The sequence below is a fragment of the Lissotriton helveticus genome, chromosome 8 (genome assembly GCF_964261635.1).
Source record: "Lissotriton helveticus chromosome 8, aLisHel1.1, whole genome shotgun sequence".
Taxonomy (NCBI): Eukaryota; Metazoa; Chordata; class Amphibia; order Caudata; family Salamandridae; genus Lissotriton; species Lissotriton helveticus.
In genome coordinates this window covers 1154557186-1154585037 of record NC_136069.1, presented here as the reverse complement: position 1 = coordinate 1154585037, position 27852 = coordinate 1154557186, and the positions used below count along the sequence as shown (strand labels likewise).

The following is a 27852-nucleotide window of genomic DNA, read 5'->3' as shown; positions in this document are numbered from 1 at the left end:
TCAGGCACAAGCTTTTCCACCTACACCTGGGGGGTCTCAATTTGGTTCAGAGCTGGGGTCCAGTTTGTAATCCTTACCTCAATCATAGATCAAAGGAGATATATATATATATATACTCCGCACAGGGAAGCTTGAAGATGTGTAGATGGTACTGGGTAGAAAGTAGGCCACAGCATACACAGCAGTCCGCCATCTAGACCAACTGTTGTCACACCTAGCAGACTGGGCCCACATCCCTTGGCTCCTCTGAGGTGATTTTAATTGTGTGCTGGAGGTGATGCTCGACAGATCCTATCCCCTTTTCCCAAGTGCACAATCTACTTTGAACGTGGCAACACTATCCCAATGGCTGCTTACTGGTCCTTTTCTGCTATCTGGCCACTTCAAAATCAGGCATCATGTATTCACTCCTGTTACTCACCCACACACGCAAAGTCTGTACCCACAACTGAACAGGGTGGTCTGCAACCACAGCATATCCCCTAATAGTCACACCGACTGACTATTAAGGGAGAGATCTCAGACCATAACCCTATGGTATTGAGCCTGGCCTTGGTAAGGCCCATAAGCCAGTACCCAAGTGGCGATTCTCTTCCTCGTTCCTGGGCAATGGATTCCTGAGATAAGACCTAGCATCCCAGCTCACTGGATATTTCGAAAGTAATGAGGGCTTTGTCACTACAAGAGTAAATCAAGCGGTAGTGGGTCAAGTCCCTTGAGACTGAATACGCAGAATGCAGGGCTGTATCCAAACCCTCAGCTAGGGCAATTTTGGGTGATCTCCACAAGGAGGAAGCACGTTTGCTTGAAAACTCTTTTGCCTCAACTTGACAGTGTATACAGCCGGTACACATGCCGAGATGAACAAATCAGACCATGTCCTTGCCTGGCTTCGGTCTACAGGCTCTAGATGCTTTCCCCAGTTATGACCCTCCGCAACAGGATTGGTTCCCTCCTTTATTCTCAACAAGCCGTTTGTCAGACCCTGTTCGACTTCTATAGTACCAATTTACAATGCTGCCCCGACCTTTCTCCAGTAGCAGTCCATGAATTCCTCAACAAGTTAGATCTCCATAGAGTCAAGGGCACTACCAGGAAGAACTAGAGCACCCTGTAATACACCAGGAAATAAATGCCATCATCAAAAACCTAGCCTCCAGCAAGTCCCTCAGCTTGGATGGCCTCTCTGTAGACTTCTATAAAGCTAACTCCAGAGTTCTAGCTTATAAACTAGCACAACTCTCTCAGAAGTCGCTATAAAAGGGTACTGACTTCAGGGAACTACCAGTTCACACTGCATTAACAGTGTAATTCTTAACTTACCGGCTTATACCTTACATTTTACATACACAATAGTCGGGAGTAGACCGCCCACCCATCAACCTAACCATGTGTTGTACACTCTTGGTAATGCCAAACACCATCACCTGGCTAAATAAATTGCAAATTAGTTCACTCCCAGCCACCCATCAACGCCTGCATGAGTTGTGAGAGGAAGAATTTGGGAGAACATTACACGAGAAGGAATTGGGCATAACTCTCCCGAGGCAAATTCTAAAGGGTTTTAACAGGAGCCTCCAACTCCTTTTTAGACACAGACCTCCAACACATGATTTGGTCCTGTCTATCCTTTTACCAGGACCAAATAATTTGCACACGACCCACATGCACTGGCTTACTCCTTCGTCCCACATGGGAAAAAAGTGCTCTTGCAATCTTCCGCCGGCCTAAAAACTGCTGATCTGCGACCTGAATCCTGGACCTCCCCCTGCTACTCGCCAAACGTGTGATTATCTTTGAATGGAAATCGGCCCACACCCCTCAATTTGACGCTCAGAGGTGCTATGCTGGGCACCGTTTGAAAATAAGGCCTCACACAGAGAAGAGGATTAAGGCTTATGAAAATACTAGATCACAGACAGCTGGGACACATAATGGGTCTCCACTGGGGGAAGAACGCAGAGACTATTCTCTACCTCCTTGAAAAGTACAAGTCTATCCCACCTTTCCAGTTGGCCTGTGTCACTTCCCGACTTCAATAAACTAACTTGCCCTTCCTCCCACAGCTTAACTGCATAACACAATCCAACTAGAGGTCTTCTGTCACCAAAATCACCAACACTTCACGAAACAGACATCGCTCCCTCCATCAGACTCCATGTAACTCTGCTTATTGACATCTTAATCCCCTCCAACTTAAATTTGATGTGGATAGCTATTTTTGTTTAGTTTTAGTGAAATGAAATTAAATTAAATTGAATGTATAAAGCGCATGGCTGCCCGGGAGCGTCCCAGCGCTAAGTGCAACAAATTGTTCCTCAAACCTAAAATGTCAGTGCTTTTGCCAGATTATGATCTCTGTAACCCACACACCACTTATAGCTAACCCTTTACTGACATTCTGTATAATGTTTCGCAAGATTTGCATACCAGAATTATGTAGCACTGATTTGTAAATTTTAGTACTCAATCAAAAATGTTAAATAAAAGAAAAGAACAAAATTGAATTGGCATGTGACAATTTTGGAAGGGGGCAGGAGCTACAGGATTCAAGCGCAGGGAAACGCTAGCCAAAAAAGGTTCTGCACATAAAAAGTTGATTGGTGTAGATGTCAGGACAGCCAGGACAACCCAGTGTTGATTGAACGAGTACACTTTAAAAGACAGGTCAATAAAATCGTGGATAGAATGGAAAAATAAGTGCAATCCTATTTTATTACCTCCAAATTTTGACATTCCTGAGCAGAGTTGGTAGGCAAACCGATCCACTTGATTTCTTTCTTTTCTTTAGAAATTATGTTCATGGCCATGAGTACATTTAAGGCATCATATACACGCCGTCTTATATTTTTCTGATCATAAGCCTGCTGGAGAAAAATAAATAACTGTACCCGAAGAAATCCAATATTTAATGATATAATGAAGAAAAAAATCTATACAGCATAAGCAAGTTAAAATGGAAATCGGTAAACCATTAACAAGTGTCGCACTTACAAAAGATTTGGCAAAAAAATTCACAACATACTTACCGACTCATTTGGTGAAATATGGTTATCGAGAGTACTGAATTCAGCTACCAACTCATCTGCCACCTCATTGTAAGAAGTTGTCCCTTTCTTCCGCACCTTTTCACAAACTTTCATAGAAAAATGCCTTAAACCTTTGCCATTCTTTTCACCTTTTTTGCTTCGTTTCCTGCAAAAGAGCCATCTCACACTATTAGAACCCAAACAACCATGATACTTTGATTTCTAAAAGAAAAAATATTAATAATTTAGGATTTCACTGAAAGTTATTCTCCAAATAGTTGTATCTTCTGTTTGGCTAAAAAGACTTAAAACACCCATAAGCGACCATATTAAACACCTTTAAATAAGTGGTTAATGCTTTTTAAATAACTTGGTTGCTTCTAAACAGAGTTGGAAGACTTGTGAGGGTTTAGCAGCTGAACCGTAGTGACGAACTTGTGGCAGTGATACTTGCACACCAAGTCTAAAGCACAAGTTACTACTTGTGTAACGATATATCTGTAAGAGACATTAGTTAGTGATAGATTCCTTACCTTAGAATAGATACCCCAGCAATACCAACCCCGGTGGTGGGTCTGCGAACCAATAATCACACCAGAAAGTCCTGGAGGACGGAACGGCCAAAGAAGCCATCCCTCCGGACTTGACTGTCCAGGCAATAGTGTCTTGCAAACATGTGCAGCGAGGCCCACGTAGCTGCCTGGCAAATGTCCTGCAAGGGCACTCCCCGGCCCAGGGCAGTTGTAGTTGCCGTGGCCCGAGTGGAATGAGCCCGCAATCCAACAGGGGGCTCCTTCTTAGCCAAGGAGTAACAGGCTTGGATACACAAGATGATCCACCGGGAGATGGTCCACTTGTGCAAGTCGCCTCAACTGTCGCCGCTCAATCAATCAATCAACCTCAATCATGGAGGTGGAGACTGGACCGATTCGGGTAGAGGACCGTCCCCTGCTGCTGCGACAGAAGGTCCTCCTGAAGAGGCAGACGAACCGGGGGATCGACTTACATACTGAGTAGCTCTGGATACCAGTACCTTCGTGCCCAGTCCAGGGCCACAAGGATGACTTGGGCCCGGTCGCGCTTGAACTTCTTCAGCACTCTGGGCAGAAGTGGTATAGGCGGAAAGGCGTACAACAGACCGCAACTCCACTTGCGACGAAAAGCGTCTCCGAGCGAGTGCCGCCTTGGAAATTCCAACGCGCATAACTGATGACATTGCGCGTTCTCGTCTGTGGCGAATAGATCTAACTAAGGCTCTCCCCACTGCTGAAAGAGGCCTTGCGCCACATCCGAGTTCAGACGCCATTCGTGATCCATCATGCACCGGCGGCTGAGCTCATCCGCCCTGGCATTCAGGGAACCTGCCAGGTGTTGAACCACCAGGGTCACGCCCTGATGTTCAAGCCACTGCCAGAGGCGCAGAGCCTCCTGGCAAAGGGTCCACGACCCCACCCCGCCCTGTTTGTTGCAGTACACCACATGGCGGTGGTGTTGTCCGTGAACACTTGCACTACACTCCCCCGAACAGAGGGGAGGAATGCCTTCAGTGCTAGACGAATCGCCCGCAGCTCCAAAAGGTTAATATGGAGCCGGGACTCCGCCGGAGACCAGATGCCTCTGATCTCCGCCTCTCCCATGTGGCCTCCCCAGCCCTGGAGGGACGCGTCCGTCACAACTACGTGCTCCGGTTGGGGAAGGGAGAGGGAACTGCCGCTGACCCTATCGCGGTCCGTGAGCCACCACTGCAGCTGTCTCGCAGTGCCCTCCGAGATCAGGACATGGTCGGAGAGGTTGCCCTGATGCTGGGCACACTGAAACTTCAGGTCCCACTGCAGAGCCAGCATCCGCCACCGGGCGTGATGCACCAGAAGGATGCAGGAGGCCATCAGCCGCAGAAGCCGCAGCGTCAACCTGACCGGGATCCAGGATAAAGGCTGAAAGAGTGGAATCAGAGCCTGAATATCCCAAACCCGCTGTTCGGGTGGATAAACCCGAAACTGCGCAGAGTCGAGAACCGCTCCGATGAACAGGAGCTTCCGAGAGAGGCACAGGTGTGACTTCGGCACATTGATGGAGAACCCCAGCTGGTGCAGGAGGTCTGCCGTTGTCTGGAGGAGGCTGACGACTGTCTGGGGCGAGCCCCCCTTCAACAACCAGTCGTCGAGGTAGGGGAAGACGGAAACCCCTAACCTGCGCAGATGAGCTGCGACCATCGCCATCACCTTTGTGAACACCCGTGGGGCGCTGGTAAGGCCGAAGGGGAGTGCGGTAAACTGAAAGTGCTCGTGGCCAACCGTGAACCGCAGGTAGCGCCGGTGGGCCGGCAGGACGGGGATGTGGATGTGGAAATAAGCGTCCTGCAAGTACAACGCTACCATCCAGTCTCCTGGGTCCAGGGCAGCTAAGGCCTGAGCCAGTGTCAGCATTTTGAACAACTTCTTCCGGAGGAAGCCGTTGACGTTCCGTAGGTCCAAGATAGGGCGTGCGCCCCCTTTGCCCTTCTTGGGTACCAGAAAGTAGTGGGAGTAGCAACCACACCCTACTTCTGGCCCAGGAACGCGCTCGATGGCCCCCTTGGCCAAGAGGGCCGTAACTTCCTCCTGCAGAAGTCGCAAATGATCCCCCGATATACGGTGGTTCGGCGGTGGCATGGCTGGAGGAGTCGCCTCGAAGGGGAGGGAGTAGCCCCTTCGGACGATTTGCAGCACCCACCTGTCCGACGTGACAGTGAGCCAGTGGAGGAGGTGATGGCGAACCCTGCCCCCCACTGGCGACACATGGGCCTGAAAGCACGGACTAGGAGGGTTTTGAGGCGGATGCTGCGGGGGAAGGTGTGGACTGACCTCGCCGCTGTCCCCGACAGCCGCCACGGCGGTTTCACGGCTGCCACCGTGTTGGGTACTACCCTGCAGTGCGTGGCTGGCAGCACGTGTGGGTACACCCCTTCCTTGGCCACGAAAGGAGTGAAAGGCAGCCGATTGCTGGCGCGGGCCGAGAGGCCCAAGGACTTGGCCGTAGCCCTGGAGTCCTTAAAGCGCTCAAGCGCATGGTCTGCCTTGTCGCCAAAAAGGCGACGGCCATCAAACGGCATGTCCATGAGTGTGCTCTGGACATCAGCCGAGAAGTTGGCAGACCTGAACCAGGCGTGGCGACGAATCGCCACCGTCGTTGCCATCGCTCTGCCCAGAGAGTCGGTGGTATCCAGTCCACACTGGATAGAATAACGTGCCGCATCTCGGCCTTCCACAAGGGCTTGGCCGAGTTTAGCCCGTACCTCCAACGGGCATTCTGGCAGCACGTCCGCGACCGTATCCCACAGAGAGTGGGTGTAGCGGCCTAAGAGGCATGCGGTGTTGGAAGACCGCAGTCCCAGACTCAGGGAGGAGAATACCTTCTTGCCGTATTGCTCATACCTCTTGGATTCCCTGTCAGGCGGAGCCGACGGGAATGCGGTCTGGGAATTGGAGGCCTGGATCACCAGGCTCTCAGGGGTGGGGTGGGTGGACCGGAAACAAGGGTCGCCCGGGGCTGGGCGGTGGCGTCTGGCCACGTTCCTATCTACAGGCGTACCTGTAGCGGGCCTGGACCAAGTGCCCAAAAGAACGTCGGTCAAGGCCTCATTAAACGGCAGCAGAGGCTCAGCCGAGCTTGACTGCAGTTTAAGGACCTCAGTGAGGAGGTTAGTCCTCACGGTCGCGACGGGGAGCTTAAGGCCCAAGGCCTTGGCCGCCCGCGTCAGCACCACACTGTAGGTTGCCCCCTCCTCCGTAGCCACGGTAGGAGGTGAGACAAAACCAGTGTCTGGCTAAGTGTCCAGACCACTGACCTCCCCAAGTTCACCTGTCCAGTCCTCCTGGGACTGACACTCCCGTGTCAGAGGGTCCTCAGACCCCTCCCAATTCTCCTCATCACCCATCTCCTGGTACTCAGGGGTGTCAAATGACGGGCCGGCTCATGGAAGGCGAATTCTCCAAACGGTGTCGAGAGCAGCGCCCAACGGCGTCGGAGAGCGGCGCCGGAACCGGAGCGAGAAAGGCATCGGGGACGGCACCGCCCGAAGACGGCGCCGGAGGTGACACCTGAGGGACCGGCGCCGGTGAGGTCGACAAGTCAACCGGCAACGACCCGGATTCGGAAGCGGATCCAGTGGGGCCCTGCGGCGCCGGGCCCGAAGGCGCAGGCAGCGTCGGAGCCGAAGCACCCGACTGCGTCGGGCCGAAGCCCCGGACCCGCTTGGGCCCCCAGACGGATCCGCTGGGTCCGAAGGCGCCGCGGAGCCCGTCGGAGGGGCGAGGGACCTCATGGCCACGAGGAACCGCTCGATCTCCTCCGGCGTCGCGCGGGGCCCAGGGACCGGAGGGTGTGGGGCCGGACGCTCCCGACTCCGGCGGGGCCGCGTAGGCGGTGTCACCCGAACCCCCGGCCGCGCCGTGCGAGCGTCGGGGGGGGGGGGGGGGGGGGGGGGGGTCAGAAGAGCGATGACGTCTCTTCGACTTTTTGTGCTTACCTGACTACTTCGACCCTGAGGAGTGATGTCGACTCCCGGAGCTATGGTGGCTCCGCTCCCGCGACCGGTCCCTCGACCTCCGTCCGGACCGGGAACGCTCACGGCGCGGGCCGACTGCCGGAGCTCGAGTCGCTTGCGGGACCGCTCCCGCCTAGCTTTCGAAGTCAAGGCCCGGCAGTCGGAACCGGTCTTGTCGTCATGATCGACGCCGAGACAGTGGAGACACCGACGGTGAGGGTCCGTGACCGACATCAGCCGATCGCAATCCTCACAAGGCTTAAAACCTGGCATCCCTACCGGCACCGTTCGGAGTCGAAGACTCGATAGGAAAGATCAAAAAGGATCGTAAAAAGTTTTAGTCAAAAAATGACTACGGTACCACTTTTTCCGGATCTGCGCTGCTGGCGCGGAAAAAAGAAGAACTGACGTCAGCACGCGGAGGCGGCGTCTAAGTACTCAGACGACGTCATCATGGCGCCCACTTCGAACGCGGAGCCGCAGACGACGCCTACCGAAGCGCAAGGGTACTGCTACGCAAAAAAAATTCCAGATCCAGTCCGACGCCTGGGGATATTCTAGGGTAAGGAATCTATCACTATCGTGTCTCTTTCAGATAGGGCAGGCACAGAAAAATTGCTTACAAACTTCAGTTGCTTTATCAATTCGCTGTTGGGTTATTTGTAGACTGCAGGGGCACACATTCTCATCACGTGACTTGGAGGCTTTGTTCACCTTTACCTTCTTTGCTCGTGAATGCACATCGACAAACCATGCATTACGGTCTCCTTCATTGGTTGTTCATAGTGCACAAGATTAAAACAGGAGGTAAAATGTCATTTTTAACTAATTGCTGAATGCTTTGCTTTTCTGGAAGGCACATCTAAATTAGGCCCAAAGCTGTGCATTCTTGGATGTATTGGTGTGGCAATACAAAACAATGGTAATGCGCAGGTACAGTTTACACATCATGCCAGAGTTATAGGTCATCATGCACTGTTCATTTGATGACTACTCTAGACAATAAGGAAAGAAAACAAAACTATATACTTTTATATTCTGCAGTGTTGTAATAAACTTTCCAAAAGGTGATAATTTAGGTTTTGACTCCTCAAGCAACGACTTCTCAGCAGGAAAGGTTGGGTAGGTACATATCCCTAGGTTTTGTGAATGTAGAGCTAACAGACTTGCAGTTCTTTAAACCAGCATAGGGCCCACAAGGAACCAAACAAACACAGAAAGGGCAAGAGATCACGTAGAAGCCCTCTCCTGGAGTCGCACGATGTCTTGTGACATGTCACAGGACATGGTTACATCCAACAGGGGGCGGCTCTGTTACCCGAACCTGGGACAGATTAATATACCAGCTACAATGGTTCGAGGAATTTATTACATAAAGACAACAATCGATTACAATTACACATAGCTGTAAGGAAAATTATAAACAATATTTATGACCCACAAAGACCATACAAGGCTAAAAAAACAAATCTAAATAAGGTACCCATAATCAATCAGACAACATCACACAGAAAAATACATGATATAGAGTGTAAAAGAAAACATTACGGTAGAGGACAAAATGTTAAAACAAGTCCCACAGCTCACAGGAATGGCGATTGCAGTCGGGGGCAGGCGTGTTGCATGTTTGATTGACTAAGCAGTGAAGAGGAGCCATGGTTCATGAGAGGAGAAGCCTTCAATGAACCAGAAAGGCCTTTCCCCTCAATGGAAATAATATACAACACTGGGCCTCTCGAATTTGTGACAGCATGTGCACCCCACCGACAGAGGATACTCCTACCTTTCCGGGGTCAACCAGGTATTTTCTCGGTCAGACTAGCTCTTTAACCCGGCTGGGGAGGTGGAAGCCACACAACATGCAGAATACTTGGCCCGGGCACTCTCAGACCACTCCCCTTTGCCAGTAAGATTGGGTTGACGGAGCAGTGGTGGGCGGTAGTCTAGAAACTCAACGTGTGGGATCTGCACGACTAATGTTGCCATGGGACTACAGTTAGATACTGTGCGGTATTTTAAAGAAAATTAAGGCTTTGTTACATTCAAAGTGGTGTAGTGGGAAGCATATAAGACTGTTCTCCACTACAGAGCCCAAAACGTGATAGCGTACATGTAGAAGGTGGCGATAGGGACCCGGCGATAGGGACCCTGGGGCAGGTTAAAAGCCAGCTTCTGGAGCCCAAGGGTGACTGGGATCCGAGCTGGATTCCCCCTGACTCAGGCAGTTGGAACTCCTGAGATCCGAACACCAAGACCCTGGCACAGAAGGGAGCAAAGAAGCAAATGCTTGCCACACCACAGAGGCTACACAAACACTAGGAATAAGGCTGGGAAACTCCTGGCATGGCTAGGTAGGAGGGATGCAGAAGCCAGAGGGCTAAAATGAATAGTGGGGCCGAATGGTGAATGTTAATAAATTGATGAGACCATCAGTGGGGTCTTCATCCGCTAATATGAGCAGTTTTACAAGGCTATACCGTTGCAAGACACACCGCATTTTGCACAGTATTTGGAGTCCATAATCACTTCAGTGTTGGACGCGGAATCTCGAGAGCTAATGGAAGCTAAAATCACCTAGGCAGATGTTACTCAAAATCCTCCACGATAATACAGAAACTACCACCACTCTACCACTAATTTTCCACTTGTTTGAGAAGTATTGGAGTTACTCCAGCTATAGGATTAATTGGGACAAGTCTGTGCTATACCTTCCACGTCAATGTTCAATGTCAACATTTTAATTATATTGTGGCTATGCACCTGGTACCCTGTGCAGTAGTTTACTTTGTTAACGAGACAATATAAAAATGTTAAAAAAATAAACAAATGGTAGTAAATGACATATTACACTTCATATATGGGTTATGCTATGGAAATGTGTCCTGTGTGTTTGTTTAAAGATAAAGAGATGCTCAGCCAAAACCAGGAGGCAAGGGGTTAACCTTAAGCAGTAAGATACAATCACACTGAAGAGGCCTTCTGACTACTAGGAGAGTTCTTTCCATGCGTAAAGTAACTAACAAACAATCAACGAGGAGGTAAACAGTGTTTTTCTCCTGCCAGTTTTGCGGTACTGTGGTAATAAACTGGAAGCCGACCTTTTCACCGTACATTATTATAACTTATGTTTGCCTTGTGAACGGTCTCTAAAAGGGTTTTCATAGCATTGAGCTCTAGTTGCTGGAGTTTGCATCGATAGAACATTCTGAAGAATCATTTAAAGAATGAATTCCTTGATGATTCTTGCACACAGCCAGGATTAATTGTCTAATGTCCTGTGAAACCACCAAATGGCCGCTAGGTGAGCACCAAGAGTGGTGACTAAGCAATAAATGGGTCTGTCACAGGAAGCACTGCAGGACTGGAAATGGGTTTAAATGTGACGCAGTGATGCACTTTAGTCAGATACCAGGAACAGAACCCCTCTATCTCTGCCACAGCTGCATTTATAACAGACATTGGTATTGCTTAAGCTAGGAGGTTACATCATGGAGAAAGGTCATGAATTCGATTTTCGTGGCTCTTCAAATGAATATACACCGCGACCCAGAAATGGATATCCCCCAGAATAGAGAATTGGAGTCCAGAAGTGAAAGGGGGCTAGATACCCACCTTTATGGGACAAATGGGTTGGTATGATCCATGTAGAGCCACATAAATAGGAGAATGTAATATCTGGGAAATATTGGTCTTACAGCAGATTACATACATTCAACACTCGTCTTGGGAAGGACGCTATGAGTACTGGTTTGCCTGAAGTTAGTTTTTCTAGTTATAAAAATGTTTTTATCCCTCGCAATCTGCTTGATGTCAGCAATAATTATATTTTGATTTCATATGTCTATCTGTTACATTATGTGATGTGGTACCCAGATCTACAATAGTACTCAATAGGACAATACACGCCTAATTACAAATGTGATTTATTTCCTCGTGTTTACTGAAAGAGAATGCTGGAGCTTAGCTGAAACATAGAAATCGGTCATTCAGGTGAATAGATCTGCATATCAAGTAATGATACCGATGCCTCACTGATCCGAGTTCCCTGTAAATCCTTAGATGTGGTTGTCTGCTGAAGCGACCTGCTTTGGTTACCCCTGTATCACTTAGGTTTGTGCTGAACTCTTGAATCTTTTCTATTGCAAAATCAATTAACAGATCAAACAACAACAAAATCAAGGAGAAATGTCTAGGACAGGGATTTTACGTTGTTCAGTAAACATTGACAAAACGGAGAGATGATCAATCATGGTGGGAAATCTCTACAGAGTTTTGGAAAAGATACGAGTGCACATTCATCACAATACACAGGGATCATGAGAGCAGGAAGACGTCTGTGCACCAATAGGACAGGCCAACAAAATTAAAAGGAGAATATGGGGCTCTCTCGATCATGCTATTCCCATGAAGAGATAAAGTAGTAGAAACGCGTAAGCCTTGACCAAGACCTCAAGAAGGCATCCCTCGGGGGGAGGGGGTGGCTTGGCCGAGCAGCAAGACTCCCGCTTGTAAAGCAGGCTCTGCCGGCCGGCCGGGCATTAAATCCTGCATTATCCTACTACATGTGGGGCGATTGTGCTCTCAGATACTACGAGCCACACTCAGCATATCTAGAGGGACAGAACAAGCTTTTTGTTGGAGCGAGGCACAGCTCAGAGCGGCAACTGCAGCCCGTGACGTTCTGGTGCGATTGGAGACGAGGCTGACCGATACATCGGCTTGGGCGACTCCTGCCCTGGAACTTATTGTCCCATTGGCTGCATGTTGCCGCTGACGCCGCCGACCACACCTTGTTGGGCGTGCTTGGAGGAGCAGAGCCGTGCTGAAATCGAGGTGAGATGAGATCTGCACCCTGCCCCGAAATGCACCGCTACAGCCTGTGGGAGGTGGGACCCAGTTGGGCCTCGGCGGAGGCTGCCCGCGGGGGCAAGGTCCAGGTTGCGCACTCCTTGCAACGAGATAAAAACAAACTACTACACAGTAGGAGCAGACCGCTGCGGGGGCCGGTGACAATTGTGAGGCCACAGCTGCAGCATTCCAGAACTGAAGCGGAGACCGAAGATGGAGACGCACAGGCCTACAGACCGAGCCAGACTATCGCTGTTCGACTGCCCTTGGCAAATTTGAGTAGACCTTAAGCCCCCGGGGCTAAGCTAACTTAGACGCGGGCGGGCCCTCCATGACATCAGGGTATTGGGTTGAGGCCTTTCCCTGGTGGCTGAGGGCGCCGCAAACTGCGTGCTAGGTTGTAGGCCCATGGGCTCAGAGGCGCAGTGGGGGCTGATGCTGACCCTGGGCAGGGACGACACGGGGCGCTAGGACCCCAAGCCCATTGGAATCTCGCTGGGGCTGGGACCTACATGCAGCTGCGGTGCCCACTGTCTGGGCGTCAGGTGCTAGACCCCGCTCCCCCCGAGGCCCTGTTGCCTATGTGGACCGATTGCTGAGCAGTGACAAACCTCTGCGCATATATCGATTTGCAAGAACTCTCAGGCGTAGGCATCCCAGAGAAGTGAGAGACACCTGATCCCTAGATTGTGAGACAATATTCGCCTATAACATGGGAAAAACGACCCTAAGCAATCCAAACTCTCATTTCAAAACAAGCACCACACCCGCAATATGGACACCAGGTCTGAACTCGAAACTGAGCTTCATCATGGAGGCGATACATAAGAAGAAAACCTGCGCACCATCATGTTGGAAGATTGCACAAACCTAAAATCTATTGACACCAAGCTGGACACACTCATTTGCAGACTAGACACAGTGAAGCGTCAAGTGGACTCACATGAAACCAGACTGTATGCCTTGGAGAGCCAACCGACGGAAGCACACCAGTACCAAGTCGAATCTAAAGAGCATCTCTTCAACATGGAAAAGGTCCAAACGGTGATTAAAGCAAAGAATGATGACTTGGAAGCGCGCTCCCGGCGTAACAACCTTTGCATCGCTGGGATTCCAGAAACTACTGCTATTCCAAAAATTTAGCTGTATATCGAATCTCTATTGCACAACCCGTTTCCAACTGCACTATCCGCTGTGTTTGTGGTAGAACATGCACCTAGATCATTGGGTCCAAAAATACCTGTCGGAGGCACGCCTAGACCCATAATAGCGCGACTTTCAAACTCCTGCAACATAGACTCGGTCTTAAAAGAAGCAGAGACCATGGTCTCATTAACCACCAAGGCATCAAAATATCCATCTTCCCTGATTTTACCACTCTGGTCAAAGCTGTACGGAAAGAATTTCTTCCTGCGAAGCGCCTTCTGCAACTCGCTTAAATTCCGTACGCAATGCTCTATCAAGCCAAACTAAAAACATCCTAAGATGGCCAGGCTCACTTCTTCACAGACGCCAAATCTGCTCTTAAGTTTCTTAAACAGATCTGTTCTTGGCAACGCTCAACTCGCCCAACACAACAAGCTGAAACAGTGGCTGGACTCAGTGACAATGACAAAGCGGGCTGCCGTTGCGAAGTCGTAGATCACATCACCGTACCTATGCTGCTCCAGCTGATAACTGTTGGTCACTAATCTTGGAACTGTCCCTCATTACATTAGTACTTATGACTCATCCACTTATCTTGCCAGCGATCCCTGTGCCGATTGGACAGCCCGGCCACTCTGCCACCTGTGCAGGGCAGCTTGCCGGCAACTCATGCCCCCCACAGGGAGAACTCCTGTGGTTAAAACTGTTTGTTTCTTTTATTGGGGTGTTTGGGAGGGGGTGGGTAGGGCATACACAACCTAATTGGGGGTTTGGTGTGGGAGGTGGGATGGATAGGGAGATCTACAAGTTAAGAAAAAGGTGGGGGTTTACTGTTAACACGCTAAGTCCATTCACTTCAGCATGCACACGGAGAGACAAGACACACAGCATTACGAAACATCTTGGCTCAGATATGGGAAATTCAAACTCGCCAGCAGCTACAAGCCCATTGCGGTACTTGTGGCATGCATGCCATACTCCTGACCACAATAAATGACAGCAGTCACATTTTTAACAGGGAACATACGTGGCCTAAATAATCACAGGCTAGGCTGGTCCATGCCTATTTGATCAGGCATAAGATTGACGTATGTTTCGTGCAGGAAATCCATCTCCATTGCGCCACTGACCCCAAGCTACACAATAGATACCGGGGGAGGTGCATTCGGCAGTATACTCCAACTAAGCGCATGGGACGGCAATCATGATAAGATGCAATGTTGGCTGGACTACCACTAGCTCCGTCCTAGGGAGAGGCACTTTACACACTACCCCAATGACTATGGCCGCTGTATATGGCTCCAATACTGATGACCCTGCCCTGTTTGAGGCTATCTGGTCTAAGATTACATTGTTGGGGGAGGAGACAGACATCTGGGGGGTTGGGGGTATTCAATGTTGTCATGCAGGACTCCTTGATCAGGTAGGAAGCTCCCGGCCATAACACCCCCAAAGCAAATCACAGGATTACGTCATTACTTCTATAGCTCAGGAGTACGGTCTAATTGACATACAGCGTTTCTGGCACCCGGACGCCCAGGAGGGAACCTGCATCGCTACATGTCATAACGTATGGTCCAGGCTCAACGTCTGGTTGCTGTCCAGAGACATAGCTTCTTGGACCACTGACATCAGACATATGCCACGTACCCTGTTTGACCACGCCCCTTTTGTGTTTACCTCGACCATACCAATGTCGGTACCACACGCTTTCAGATGGCGCCTGCCACCACACGCAGCATCTAGAGAGGAGTTGCGCAAGGAGCTCCTGCAATATTTTGCTACAAACAAAAAGTCAGTAGATTCCCTTCCACACTGTGGGAAGCCTTTAAAGCCATCATAAGAGGTACCTGCATAGCCAAACAATCCGGGGTATTAACGTCTATCAGGTCCACCCTAGAGAAGTTAGATGCAGAGATCCATCAGGAGGAGCGATTATATTTCTGCAATGGCCTCCCTGCACACTTAGCCATTATCCGCGAAAAGCTCTCCGAATACGAAGCAGAAGCAATTTGTGAAACACATTTCCTGGGCAAGCACGCCCGAGTCCATAGACACGGGGAGGGGGGACCGCCAAGGCACAACCTTAGCAAGCACGCTTAAGCAACAACGCACTTCCTCATATATCAATGAATTGCTTGATGAAGACTACAGCCCAATCCACGGGCAGTCTGCTACACTAGAGAGATTAAAGGATTTTTATACATCCCTCTACACAGCCACACAGAACGGACCACCCCCAGAGCTGCAGACCTACTAAGACTCTATCGAGCTGGTCTGGCTGAGTGACGCCCACTGCAAATATCTAGATGCCCCTTTCTCGGCAGAAGATGTAACTCGGGTGATTAAAGACTTGCCTGGATACAAAACCTCACTTCATTGTATGAAACATACGCTGAAAAGCTGCCCCCCCCACTTACTGGCAGTATATCAGGAATCACTTGAAAAGGGCTGCCTCCCTCCAACGATGCGCAAGGCTGCAATAATTACAATTTTGAAGCCGGACAAACCCGTTAACAAATGTGATGCCTACCGTCCACTCTTCCTTATTAACATCAACGCAAAGATACTAGCTAAGCTGATTGCCAGCAGACTGCAACACCTTCTCCCGATTGCGGCCAGACCAGACCAATCCGGGTTTATAGCAGGTAGATCCATCTTGCATAATCTGCGCACCTTCTTTTCAATTATCCATCAACCTGACTCGAGCCTGCCTGCCTTGTCCGCTTTTCTAGATGCTACCAAAGCGTTTGATTCCCTAGAATGGCCGTTTCTCTTCACTATACTGCCTAGAATCAGCATGAGCACCAACTTCTTAAAGCTCATTCAACTGCTTTACACCCGCCCTACTGCCAGGCTCAAAGTCAACGATCTAATCGACCCGTTCCCCATATTGTGCGGTACTAGACAGGGGTGTCCCCTTTCACCCATTCTATTTGCGATAGCAATGGAGCCCCTGGCAGCCAGAATGCAACAGCATCATACAGCCAGAGGACTGGGGTTCTCGGACAGAGGTCTGATAATATCAATGTACGCTGATGACATTACACTATACATATGTGAACCCAAGACTAATCTCAATTCTGCCCTGCGTGAGGTCCTATAGTTTGGAGGAATGCTGGGCATACACGTCAACTGGGCCAAATCAAAGCTTCTCGCCCTAACACCAGCCTTAATTGCGATCAACTTGGATTACCCACTAGTCTGGGCTGATGGTGCGGTCAAATATCTGGGGGTATGGTTCAGTAGAGATATTCAAGAGATCTGTCGCATGAACTATGGTCGGCTGATCACTTGGCGTGAGAGTAAAATAGCCATCTGGGCCAAATGCCGTTATCTTTAGCCGGCAGGATTGGAATTGCAAAAATGGTAATATTACCTAAGCTTCTAGACCTGTTTGTCAATTTCTCCCTTCCTCTCACACAGGCTTTTTTCCAGCAACTGTGCTCTCTCCTTATAACTCACGTCTGGGAGGGTAAACAACCGCGCATCTCCTGGGAGGTGCTGCCACTGCCACTTGAGCTGGGAGGACTCTGGCACCAGATTTCGAGCTATATGCACGGAGTGCACAGGCTCAATATCTTCCCTTTTGGTCACACCCCACTCCATTCCAACCCCATGTTGCGGTGGAAAGGGATGTCGCCTCCCCAGCCTCGCTCCCAGATTATCCACCCATGTGACAGGACTTAACGACAATATTCCTTGGGCCAACGTTATGTGAATTGGTGCTCCACTGGCACGCCCTGCCTGGTGCATTATAAACTCCCCTGCATTGAGCCACTATGAGCACCTCTACTTTGACCCTATGTGTGGTGCTTTCGATAACTATCAATGACCATTTTTGCACATTCCATTATTGTGCCCATACGTGTAAATCGAACTTAGGGCCACTATTACGAATTTCTTGCTGGTTTTTTTTCATGTAGCTTAGCTCCCTCTTCTGTTTTTTTATATATGCTGGGCGCCCCCCCTTTCTTTAGAAAAATTGCCTGATTTTTCGTGTGTAATGACAACCCTATTACACACTGCCTATTGTCCTAAATACGCTCCCCGCGTATACGTTCTCCACAACCAGCCCAGCGCTCCAGATTCTTCACCGGAGCTTTTCCGATTCAACAAGTATAGTGTTATGTTGCTTAGCGACAAACTCACTCTGAGTCTCTTGTCCTACTACTGTTTTTTACAAAGTAGACGCACCCAGCACGACGTCATCACGCGTGTCAGCCACCCCGCCCACCCCGGAAGCCGGCACAGCGTACTAAACACACCGGCCGGCTTTCCACTTTAGCGGGGCGGCATGGAGAGGCGAGTAGGTATCTTGCCACTGTACCTCTGCAAAACTGTAAGTAACCAAGTTTTTAGACAGACCGGCTGCTGACCTGGTGTCTTTAAATATTTCGTCAGCTCGGCACTTTGACGAATTTTTACAATCTTTCTCCCCATAGAATATGTCTCTTACAGAGGCCAACCTTCCCTCCACCCCATGAAGCCTTAAGACCCGGAACATGAGTAAGTCCTGTCTACCTACAGTCTTTTTATGTGTGTTGAATGTGTGTTTGTCCTGTTTGTAATTGAATGTCTGAAAGGGTGAAGAATACACTGCACGTCGTTGTAATCTCATGCTATTGTCAATGTGAGTAATCGAGCCACGCACCAATAATTGATGAGTGTGTCAGACCGATGAAATAACGATGTTCTGATCACTGAGCACGCCACGATTGATAGGTATGCCAGTACGAGCCTCACATGGGCTTTGTTATAGTACGTGTTAGTAAATCAAATGTAAGCACCATCACAAGTAGTTACTGTTGGGTAGCCTTACATAACACGATCGATTTGCACTTGCGCTGAATGGGATGCACAGCGAGCAAGCAGACACGTGAGAGTCAGCACTGCACTTCGTTACAGGCATGTGACTTTTTCTTTCTTCTCCCACAGGTATTTTTGCTTTTTTCTCGCCCAGTTAGGTTAGAGACTCTTTCCTACGACAGAATTTTGTCAGTAGGTTTAAGGAATCTAGGACTGGTAGTGCGTTAGTGTGCCCTGACCACCCATTTTCCTACGGTCCTGAAGAAAACCCGGCATTTTCCATCCACGGGTTGAAACATGTAGACCTATCACATAAAGATACACTTGGTCATAACATACCTTTATTGTATCCATACACTGTTTTTAATTTTGTCCAGTAGCTTTAGAATAAATTTATATTTCACAGAAGTTATACCAGAACAATTTTTAACATTTTTTTACACCATTCACACAAATACCAGCTCCACTGTAATCCACGTGTTGAAGCACACCCTGATGGCACTCGGCTATCAGGGTGGACCCCGATGATGAAGCATGTCACCAACCAGGTTGGTGAGTGAGGGGTTTATAAATAAAAGAAGGACTCTCTTCTTTCTACTGTAGTCATCCCACTCAGATTGCTCCTTGAGCCAATCCTGATGGTACGCCACTGTTATATGGCCAATCGACACCATGGGCGCATCACCTTAGTTTCCCTCCTATGCAAGACAATTGCTCTATCCAACGTGGACATCAGATGGGGCTTGCTACTTTAGACGACCTTATCCCGGATAAAGATTTCCTGGCTAGACCAGAGAGCCCCGATTGCACCCTGACCCCCATCTTGGAACTCTTTCTATACTACCAGCTTAGAGCCAACTGTAGACGACTTCACTCTACCATCCCCTCCGCACCTATGACACTAGCTGTGCTAGAGAACATAGTAGCCAATATGTCGCCCAAGAAACTCATTGCATGCATTTAAAAACACACTAGGAACTTAGCCGATTAAGACACCTATGGCACTGGAGCAGTGGAGTGGTGATCTCGATCCCCCCCCACTGTGAAACAATGGCCCTTTTGTTGCACACAGCTCAAGTTGCTTTCACCCAACTACAAGCTGAAGCTCATCCATTTTAAATATTTGCACAGATTATATCGCACACATATACCACTACACAAAAATGGGCCTGCGACCGCACGCCAAATGTTGCAGATGCGCTACCACACAGGCATCCTTCCTCCACCTAGCATGGGCCTGTCAGCCCATCTCACAATTTTGGGACAACGTATTTGACACTATCATAGAGTGAAAAGCTTCCAACTGGACCGCACTCCATTAACAGCTCTACTAGTTCATGTGGCCGAAGCTCCTCCGGGCACTGTCCCTCTGTTGGCCATGATGCTCCTCCTGGCCTAGCGGCACATTGCAATACACTGGGGTTCAGTGGGAGCACCCAAAGTAGACACATGGATACAAGACATCGCTTATTGCCAGGAGATGCTGACCGAATACTGGGATTGAATGCCCACGGAGTCCAGGCCCAAAGATATCTGGGCCCCATTTGTGGCATGGGCCAAGACACGCAATGAGCGTACAGACCCTGCACCTTGCGAGTCCGCATCTGCACACTCTCAGACCACCACGCCACCTATCCCTAACACCTAATCAGGCCCCCGAGTTAGCTATGAGACATGTATCACTTCTCTACTGCACCCTCGCGAGGACACTGGGATTGGTCTAAACGTACTGTCTAGGCTGGGATGTGGGAGGAAGAGATCATTTAAAAATTGACATGCCTCTTTATGTCATAATGTTAATTACTTATGGCCATGTTAAACTGTTCCATGCTGTCTACTGCCTAACTTTCACATTTAAAGATGACATGTAATGCTGCCTACTACTGTTAAGTGTATATGCCCACCTAATATTAATCTCTGACTCCGTGTTGCTGTGACGTAACCTATGTGTTGAATGATGTTTCGCACAAAAACAATTTGCAAACCTGCGTTTCATATTGTCCACGGTTGCAAGCAGATTCAGGTTCGCGTGGCCCCAAATATAAAAGACTTAAGGATGTTTTAGTTGCCACTCAGATTCCGGTCATTCAACAAATTCTGACCACATAATGATGGTTTCAAGCTTGTTTCATGGAGATACCATGACTGATAGCCAGATGGTGCTTCTTCCGACCAGGGTAGAACGTCTATTCCTATCTGTCTGCTCATGTAAAACATTGACATGTCTGTTCTTATGAGACCTGCAGAGTTTTCTAACACTGTGAGGAAAGATTGAAAGTCTGGTCTGATCGCCCTAAGCTCTAGCACAATGATGCGTGATTTCTCTCAATGGGATCATGGTGCTCCTCCCTTACAAATCCTGCAAATTGCAGCCCAGCCCTCCATAGGCACCTCTGTAACTCGCTGTCTCCCTCAATCTTCCCATCCTGCAATGTCAATGATTGTATTATGTTCTTATGCTTTCCTCCGCGCAGGCCGCTTCGCCATTCGATTGACTGCACTGCCTTGATTGTTTTTTGTTCATGTTGTTAAAAGTTTTAATAAAAAGAAATACAAAAAAAAAAGAGATGGGTAAGGGTTTAGGGAAGGATGAGGGTAGAAGCAAAGGAAGGTAAAGAATTAAGGTTTAGGGGCAGATAGTGGTATGGGGAGGTAAGGGTTTTCAGGGTTTAAGTGCAGGTAAAGGGAGATAAGGGTTTTAAAGTTTCTGGGGAGGGTAGAGGTAAAAGGAAAAGGGTTTTTGCTTTCAGAAGTGGGCATATTATAAAGGGGTAAAGGTTTTTTGAGGTTTAATCTCAGTGAAGGGTAGCGATACAGGGAGGTATGGTGTTTTTAGGGATGGGGAGGTCAAGGAAAAGGGTATGAGGGTTTTTTAGGGGTCATGGGCAACTACAGGTAGACAGAGAGAACTGGTTTTTAGGGTGCCTGGGCAAGTAGAAGTAAATGGGGGTAAATGTTTTCTTAGGGTTCAGGGGGGTATAGGAAACTAACAGGTTCTGAGGGTTCAGGGGAGATTAGAGGTAAGTGGATTAAAAGAAAAGGGAGTTGCACCCCAAAAAGGAAAATGTATCACCAGGCTTTACAACAACACTACTGAGAAAAGGCATGCTTTGTAAAGCAATGAGAGGTATTACAACCAGTTTTAAAGGTCAATGTAGTTTAATACCATTGGGAATGCCCTGTGTTGTAACGTCTGGTATTGCCCCCAACGACCTGGCTGTATCATTATCCATTTTTATGGACTGCAATGCTGCATGCACATTATGGCTAAAAAACATTCTTCGTCAACAAACTGAACCTCTTGGATAAAGGGCGCAGCTAGGATTTGACGTGAAAGGAAATTAGGCCATGCCATTAGTCGAAGCCTTGTAGTGACAACCACCAAGCACTATCCACCGGCGTCCTCTCCTTCTCACAGAATTGACTTGGCCTCCACTTTGTATAGTAGGAGATCAATTTTACTTCCACATTTAATGTTACACTGGGCGATAATGGTCAAGCTATTTGTTGCCTTAATAGAGGTTGCAGCTAGGGTGAATATTGTTTCCAAAGTTTATCTTTTTCATCCCTCAACGATCTTTGTAGGATGTTCTATGGGTAGTCTGTGGAACCACTGAATTTGCTTTGGGCTAGGCCTTGCCAACAAAATGGGGTAGTGATTGGTGCTCTATGTTTTTTATTGAGTCTTGGTACCATGCTCTGCACACTGAACTGAAGCTTGCATAATTTTTACTTCTTCCTATCAGATATGATCTATCATTGGCATTAATTTCACAGCTTTCATTGTCTGCTCTTCATCATAATGAAAGCAACCCATTACAGTAACTGGTAAACTGAATAGCCTGATGCTCTCTCAACCTAGGAGTTGTACCATGCAAAGTTATCAGAGTAGAACCTCCATGGGATAAAGAAGGATCCCTAGTGCAAGTGCTACATCATTTAATGTATTTTGCTTACCAACCTGGACCTGTGCCTAGACACACTTTTCTGAAATGAAAGTAATTTTATTCATAGGGGTTCCAGTTGATGATGCAGTCGTTAACTGCGTTATCCCCAATTTTGTCGTTCTATACTGTATTTTTAGACAGCGAAGGAAGACATCCAGAGGACTGCAAAGAAGGTGACAATTGAACTGTGGGAAAAGGTTTTTAAACAGCAGCTGTCATTGAGGAAAGAGGCATAGAGGGAGACAGCAAAATAGTCCTTTATCACAAGCCTTTTCTGGTGTCTAGCTTGTTTTTTTTAGAGGCTTCGTGTGATAGAACCATGAATGAGGCTGATATCTTGTCAGCTGTTGCCCCATTTGAGGCCTTACCTTCTTTTCAAAGGTATTTCAGCAGCAGTTTACAAACGCATGTGGTAAGAGGACTTATATCTTGGTGATTTGTCATAGCCATTTTTTGCAGCCACCCCATAAGTCTACATTCACATTGATTGAGTTTTTGCTTAGAATTTCCTGAAGATCTTAAGACCCTTTCTTGTATGCCTAGGATAAAGGCAGAAAATGAAGTGTTTATTTCAAGTTTACTAAATTGCTCCATTTGACCCGAACACCATTTGCCACACCAATAATATCATGTGAATCCATCCAGTTGATCAAAGACAACAAATGAATACCAGAACTCCAAACATGCTGTGACATTTTGAAGGTCAGGACTAGAAACGTAGCATCCCTGTGGCATTGCCCTCTTGTAATACTCCAGCTAATACTGTGGTGCTCGAATATCTAGACAATTCTATAGATAAATAAATTAAAACACCACTGTTCAGTATCTCCTAATTGGCAAATGGGCACATTTACTAAGAGATACATCTGTAATGTAAACAAAATACCCAAAACAATTTTAAATACATTGACTTTGCTACAAAGGTTAATATTGCTCACCCAGCAGACCAAGGTGAGGCGTCAGATGCCTGGTTCTGTGACACAAAATGTGTATTAGGCGTGTGGGGGCTTCCCACGAGGATTGTGTTCGGTGCAGAGGGTCTCTGAGGAGTACCAATAACCTATAAATATAATATATATGATATAATGTGATTAGTTCATCATCAGTTAAACAACAAAGTAATATTTACAACAAAAAAACTGCCTGACTGGATAGCAGCTGCAAACAACATGACAAAAAAATTCTCAAACATGTAACATCAACATCAGTCATTATGAACTATGTCAAAGGAAGTGTTGAACACATGTAGCACACAGTCGATAGAAGATTGCATCATTTTAGAAAATAAAATATTGCCAATGTACAAATTACCCCATTACTATACTTCTCCCCACAGAATGCTCAGTCAATGAATCCATGCTGAAGTACTGTCCTCCAAGGACAGGACTTCAAACTCAGTTTTAAAAGAGATATGGGGCATGACCTGCAGGACAAGAAGTGTGGAGGTGCTTTCATTCACAGTGCTGGGCAACCCAGGACCAACACAGACTACAGAAACGAAAGGAGGAACCAATCTCCAACATTCTCCCAATTCTAGAATATTAGGGCCTTGCTGAGATGAAGACGTTTTGGAGAACTGAGATTTCAGCATTAAACAAGAAAGACTGCCAGGCGTGCTTGTGGCATGCCAGCACCTTAATTTGAGAGACCACAAAGGCAATGTGTCCAGAGTATCCCAGGAAGAGCAGTGTGTTCAAGTTCAGGGCCACAGCTACAAAACAAAGACAAATCCAGAGTCTCCCACTGGCTGTGGAATTCTCGCTGCCATCCCTGTATTAGTGGAGTTGAGTGGTAATGGTGCCTGCACAATGGCGCACCCCAACACTTCAAGATCACAACATCGGGAATCACTAAATCACAGGTAAGGTTTAAATACATGGAGATCAGGAATCACTACATCACAAGAGTTTATAACACAGGGAAGTATGAAGTATATGAAATTATTTCATGTTAACAGAGGTCCACCTTGCATAGCAAGGGAACAGGAAGGGTTTCCAAACACCACGGCTTGCTTTTCAAGAACCTAAGAAATCTCGAACAGTTGAATTGTTTATAGCTGCTTTCTTTTTGCTCTCACAACCTACTACTCCTATGCAATTGTGTAACCTACGCAGGAGCCGTTCATATTGTCATCACAGTCTGTTATTCAACGATCACAATGTACATCCTCATGATACTTATGTCCCTATAGTGTATTATTGAAAGAATTTGATGGTAGTCTCACGAACAACTGTAGTATTGCACTAAATAAGCTATCAATAAAAACATGTTGAAATTATTTAATGTTATATATATATATATATATATATATATATATATATATATATATATATATATATATATATATATATTCATTGAAAAAACATAGGTTTTACAGATGTTATAGTTAGGAATTAGCATTTAAAAACCTTTGAAATTCACTAAAAAACCATAGGTTTCAGGGACGTTATAGTTAGTTGGACATATGACTCATATAAAACCAGAGAAATTTGCCTGTTATAGTTAGTTGGGCGAACTATAACTTGCACGTCAGCAATGAACTGCTGATGATGTCACATATTACATCACTCATGACATGGTCAGTGACATCACTGATGACATGGTCAGTGACATCACTGATGACATCTCAAATGATATCACTGATGACATCATCCAGTGAATGTGTGTTTCTGTAAAGTTTAAATATTTTTCATCGATATCTATGCCAAGGTGTATTGAAGGAATGCATTTACAAGTGCCTGAAGGGATTATTTAGTAGGTGCGTGACTGACTGTATAAGTGAGTGATTGAACGTGTCTTACTGAATACATGATTTAGTGACTAAACTGTGTGAAAGTCTCTATTAGTCCCTAAGTTGCTGTGTAAGCAACTGCATGGGTTGCAACTGCATGGGTTGCTGAATAGATACATGAGTGACTATATGGGTTATGGATTTGTTGGGTCAATGAGTGTCTGTGTGGAGGGTGTATGAGCCTGTGCACAGATGTCTGAGTGGGTGATTCACTGGTTGAATGGATTCAAAAGTGCATCTGGGAAGGACTGTATGGGTGAGTTACTGTGTGTATGGGTATGTTGATGAGGGAATGAATGTCTAAGTGGTATATCTGTGACTAACTACATATGTTTTAAGGCACTATATGTGAGTGTTGGAGTATATAAATGACTATACGTGAGAGTAAGTTATTTGAAGAGTGGGTGTATAAATTAGTGTCTGCTTCTATCAGTGATTGTATAAGACAGTAAATATGTGTTAGTATCTGTATAAATAAGTGATGTGGTATGTCTATAAATAACAGAGTTGGTATGTATAACTGTATACATGAGTAAATGGGTATGGGATTGATTCTTTGCATTACTGACTAGGTGTGTGAGTAACTCTATGGATGAGTGGCGGAGTGTGACTGCATGTCTAGATGTATGAGTGCATATTATAGTCCTGAATTGATGAGTAACTACATGTATAAGTGACTGGATGTGTGTGTAGACCTCAGAAGTAGTGAGTGGTATGTAGTATATGGCATTCTTGTGTGGTTTCAAAAATAGTAGACTGCATTTTAGAAAGGGTGTATCAAAGTTTATATTAGGGCATCAGAATGTGCATCAGATTACCACGTGGTTGATGTCATGAGTGATGTCATCAGTGATGTCACTGACCATGTCATGAGTGATGTAATATGTGACATCATCAGCAGTGCATTGCCGACGAGTTATAGTTAGCTCAACTAACTATAACAGGCGAATTTCTCTGCTTTTATATGAGTCAAATGTCCAACTAGAACGTCCCCGAAACCGATGGTTTTTAGTGAATTTCAAAAGTTTTTTTAAATGCTAATTCCCAACTATAACGTCTGTAAAACCTATGTTTTTTTCTTTGAATTTCAATGGTTTTTTACATGTTAATTTCATATTTTAATGTTTCAAAAAATTCTATATTTTTTCTATTTAAAAAAAATATATATTTTGGAACTCTATTATCCTTTTTTTTACTTTAAAAATTATTTAATGTTTTATATCTTCCCCAAAAAATATGTATATTTTTTCCCCTTTTTTTAGAAAACTGCAGTCCCATACCTGTAGTGTACAAAGCTCCATCACCACGCGAATCCTATCCGCCATATTGCTAAACTCGCAAATGATGCGCATTTCATATCCGACAGATTCGTGGCACCGCGTCTCGCGTAACATCATATACGTTTGAAGTCGCGCCAGCTGCTACTTTGGTATGCGACAGGTACACAGTACCAAGCAGGGTGTTACGTCATGTACGTATGGGGTCCCGCCCGCTGCGTGTGCTACGAGTGTATGCTGCCAGGCCCAGTGTTACGTCATAGACGTATGATATCGCGCCGGGTACACCATTCCCTCATTGTTTTTATGTCTCAAAACTATATTTAAATAACTTTAAAGTGCATATGAGAGCAAGCGAAAATCTAAAATATTTTAAACATTTATATATTTCTAACTGTAATAAACTTATATTATGGTAAATATATTATTTCAAAATCGCGTCGGGTGCGGCCTCCTTGCGCGCTCGGTGCGCGATTGCCATGTGACCTTAAAAAAACGCATTTGATTACTTCATAACATTTCCCATTGTAACAGTTGGAGGACCCCACCCATTTTAGTCATTCTCTCTACAGCGTTTGATGACACACCCCTTCTGCTTAGAGAGCTTTTTTGAAAAGTTTTTTTGCTGTGTACACATATCTTATACTACACACAACATGCAACGATCATCTTGATCAATATTCATGGTCTGTACATTAGCCTTCCACGTGTGATGGCCATGCATCCGAAACGTTACATCAAAAAAACAAATGTGTGTTACATGATGCCCCGGGTGTGTGTGCGCACATTATTGTGCTGCCTTTCGGCCTGTGTATTAGTGGCTCAAATGGGTATCATCAGCCACGGGCAGAGTGCACATCCTAGATCACATGTGACAAACAATAAAGAGTAATGTTTACATTTGTGTTGCTCTATGCTCTGTTGCCATGTTTTACCAGTACAGTAGTGTGTCATATGTGAGACTTTCAGATTCACGTTGGACATGCATTGCTTGACTGTAATGAGCATTATCACTATGTATGACGTAGCCTCACTGCTGATCCTCCCTCCATCCGAGCACATTCACATGTGTAGGCTTCGCGATAGCAACACTTTCAATGATACCGCACACCATTTACATGCGTGTCTGCGCATATCCACAAGCTTGACAACAAAATGTGATGTTGTCCAAGGTTTTCGAACAGCATCTCATTAGCAATAGTTGCTGCCCTCCCGGTACATGCTACATTAATGTAAATTGCACATTCTGCGACGTCAAAACTGCAACAGAAACACACATAAGCTAGGCAGGAACTGAACAATGCCCAGGTCCCCGGAATAATTATTCACACCCCTAAGCTGGCCTGGAGTACGCAACCCCAGCCCACTTTGGGTACGTATAAATAGGATAACAACGACGCCACATGTCCCAAGTTCTTCCACACTGCCTCAGATGATATGGCCGCATCCACCTCGCATATCACAATGAGCAATAAAAAAA

General features: G+C 46.8%; 1 protein-coding gene across 10 annotated transcripts in view; it reads right to left on the bottom strand.

Moving 5' to 3' along the window:
• The window catches only part of TFDP1 (transcription factor Dp-1), a 401906-nt gene that overhangs the window by 156632 nt on the left and 217422 nt on the right, over window positions 1-27852 (bottom strand). For 5 of the 10 annotated variants that reach the window (XM_078658073.1, XM_078658071.1, XM_078658074.1 and 2 more), the window contains exons 5-7: window positions 23243-23364; window positions 3030-3195; window positions 2721-2864 (exon numbers count right to left, since the gene is read on the bottom strand). In XM_078658073.1, coding sequence (XP_078514199.1) covers window positions 2721-2864; window positions 3030-3195; window positions 23243-23364 — 432 coding nt within the window. Of the gene's footprint in view, window positions 1-2720; window positions 2868-3029; window positions 3196-23242; window positions 23365-27852 lie in introns of all 10 variants that reach the window. The other 5 variants (XM_078658068.1, XM_078658066.1, XM_078658070.1 and 2 more) reach the window with 1 other exon arrangement.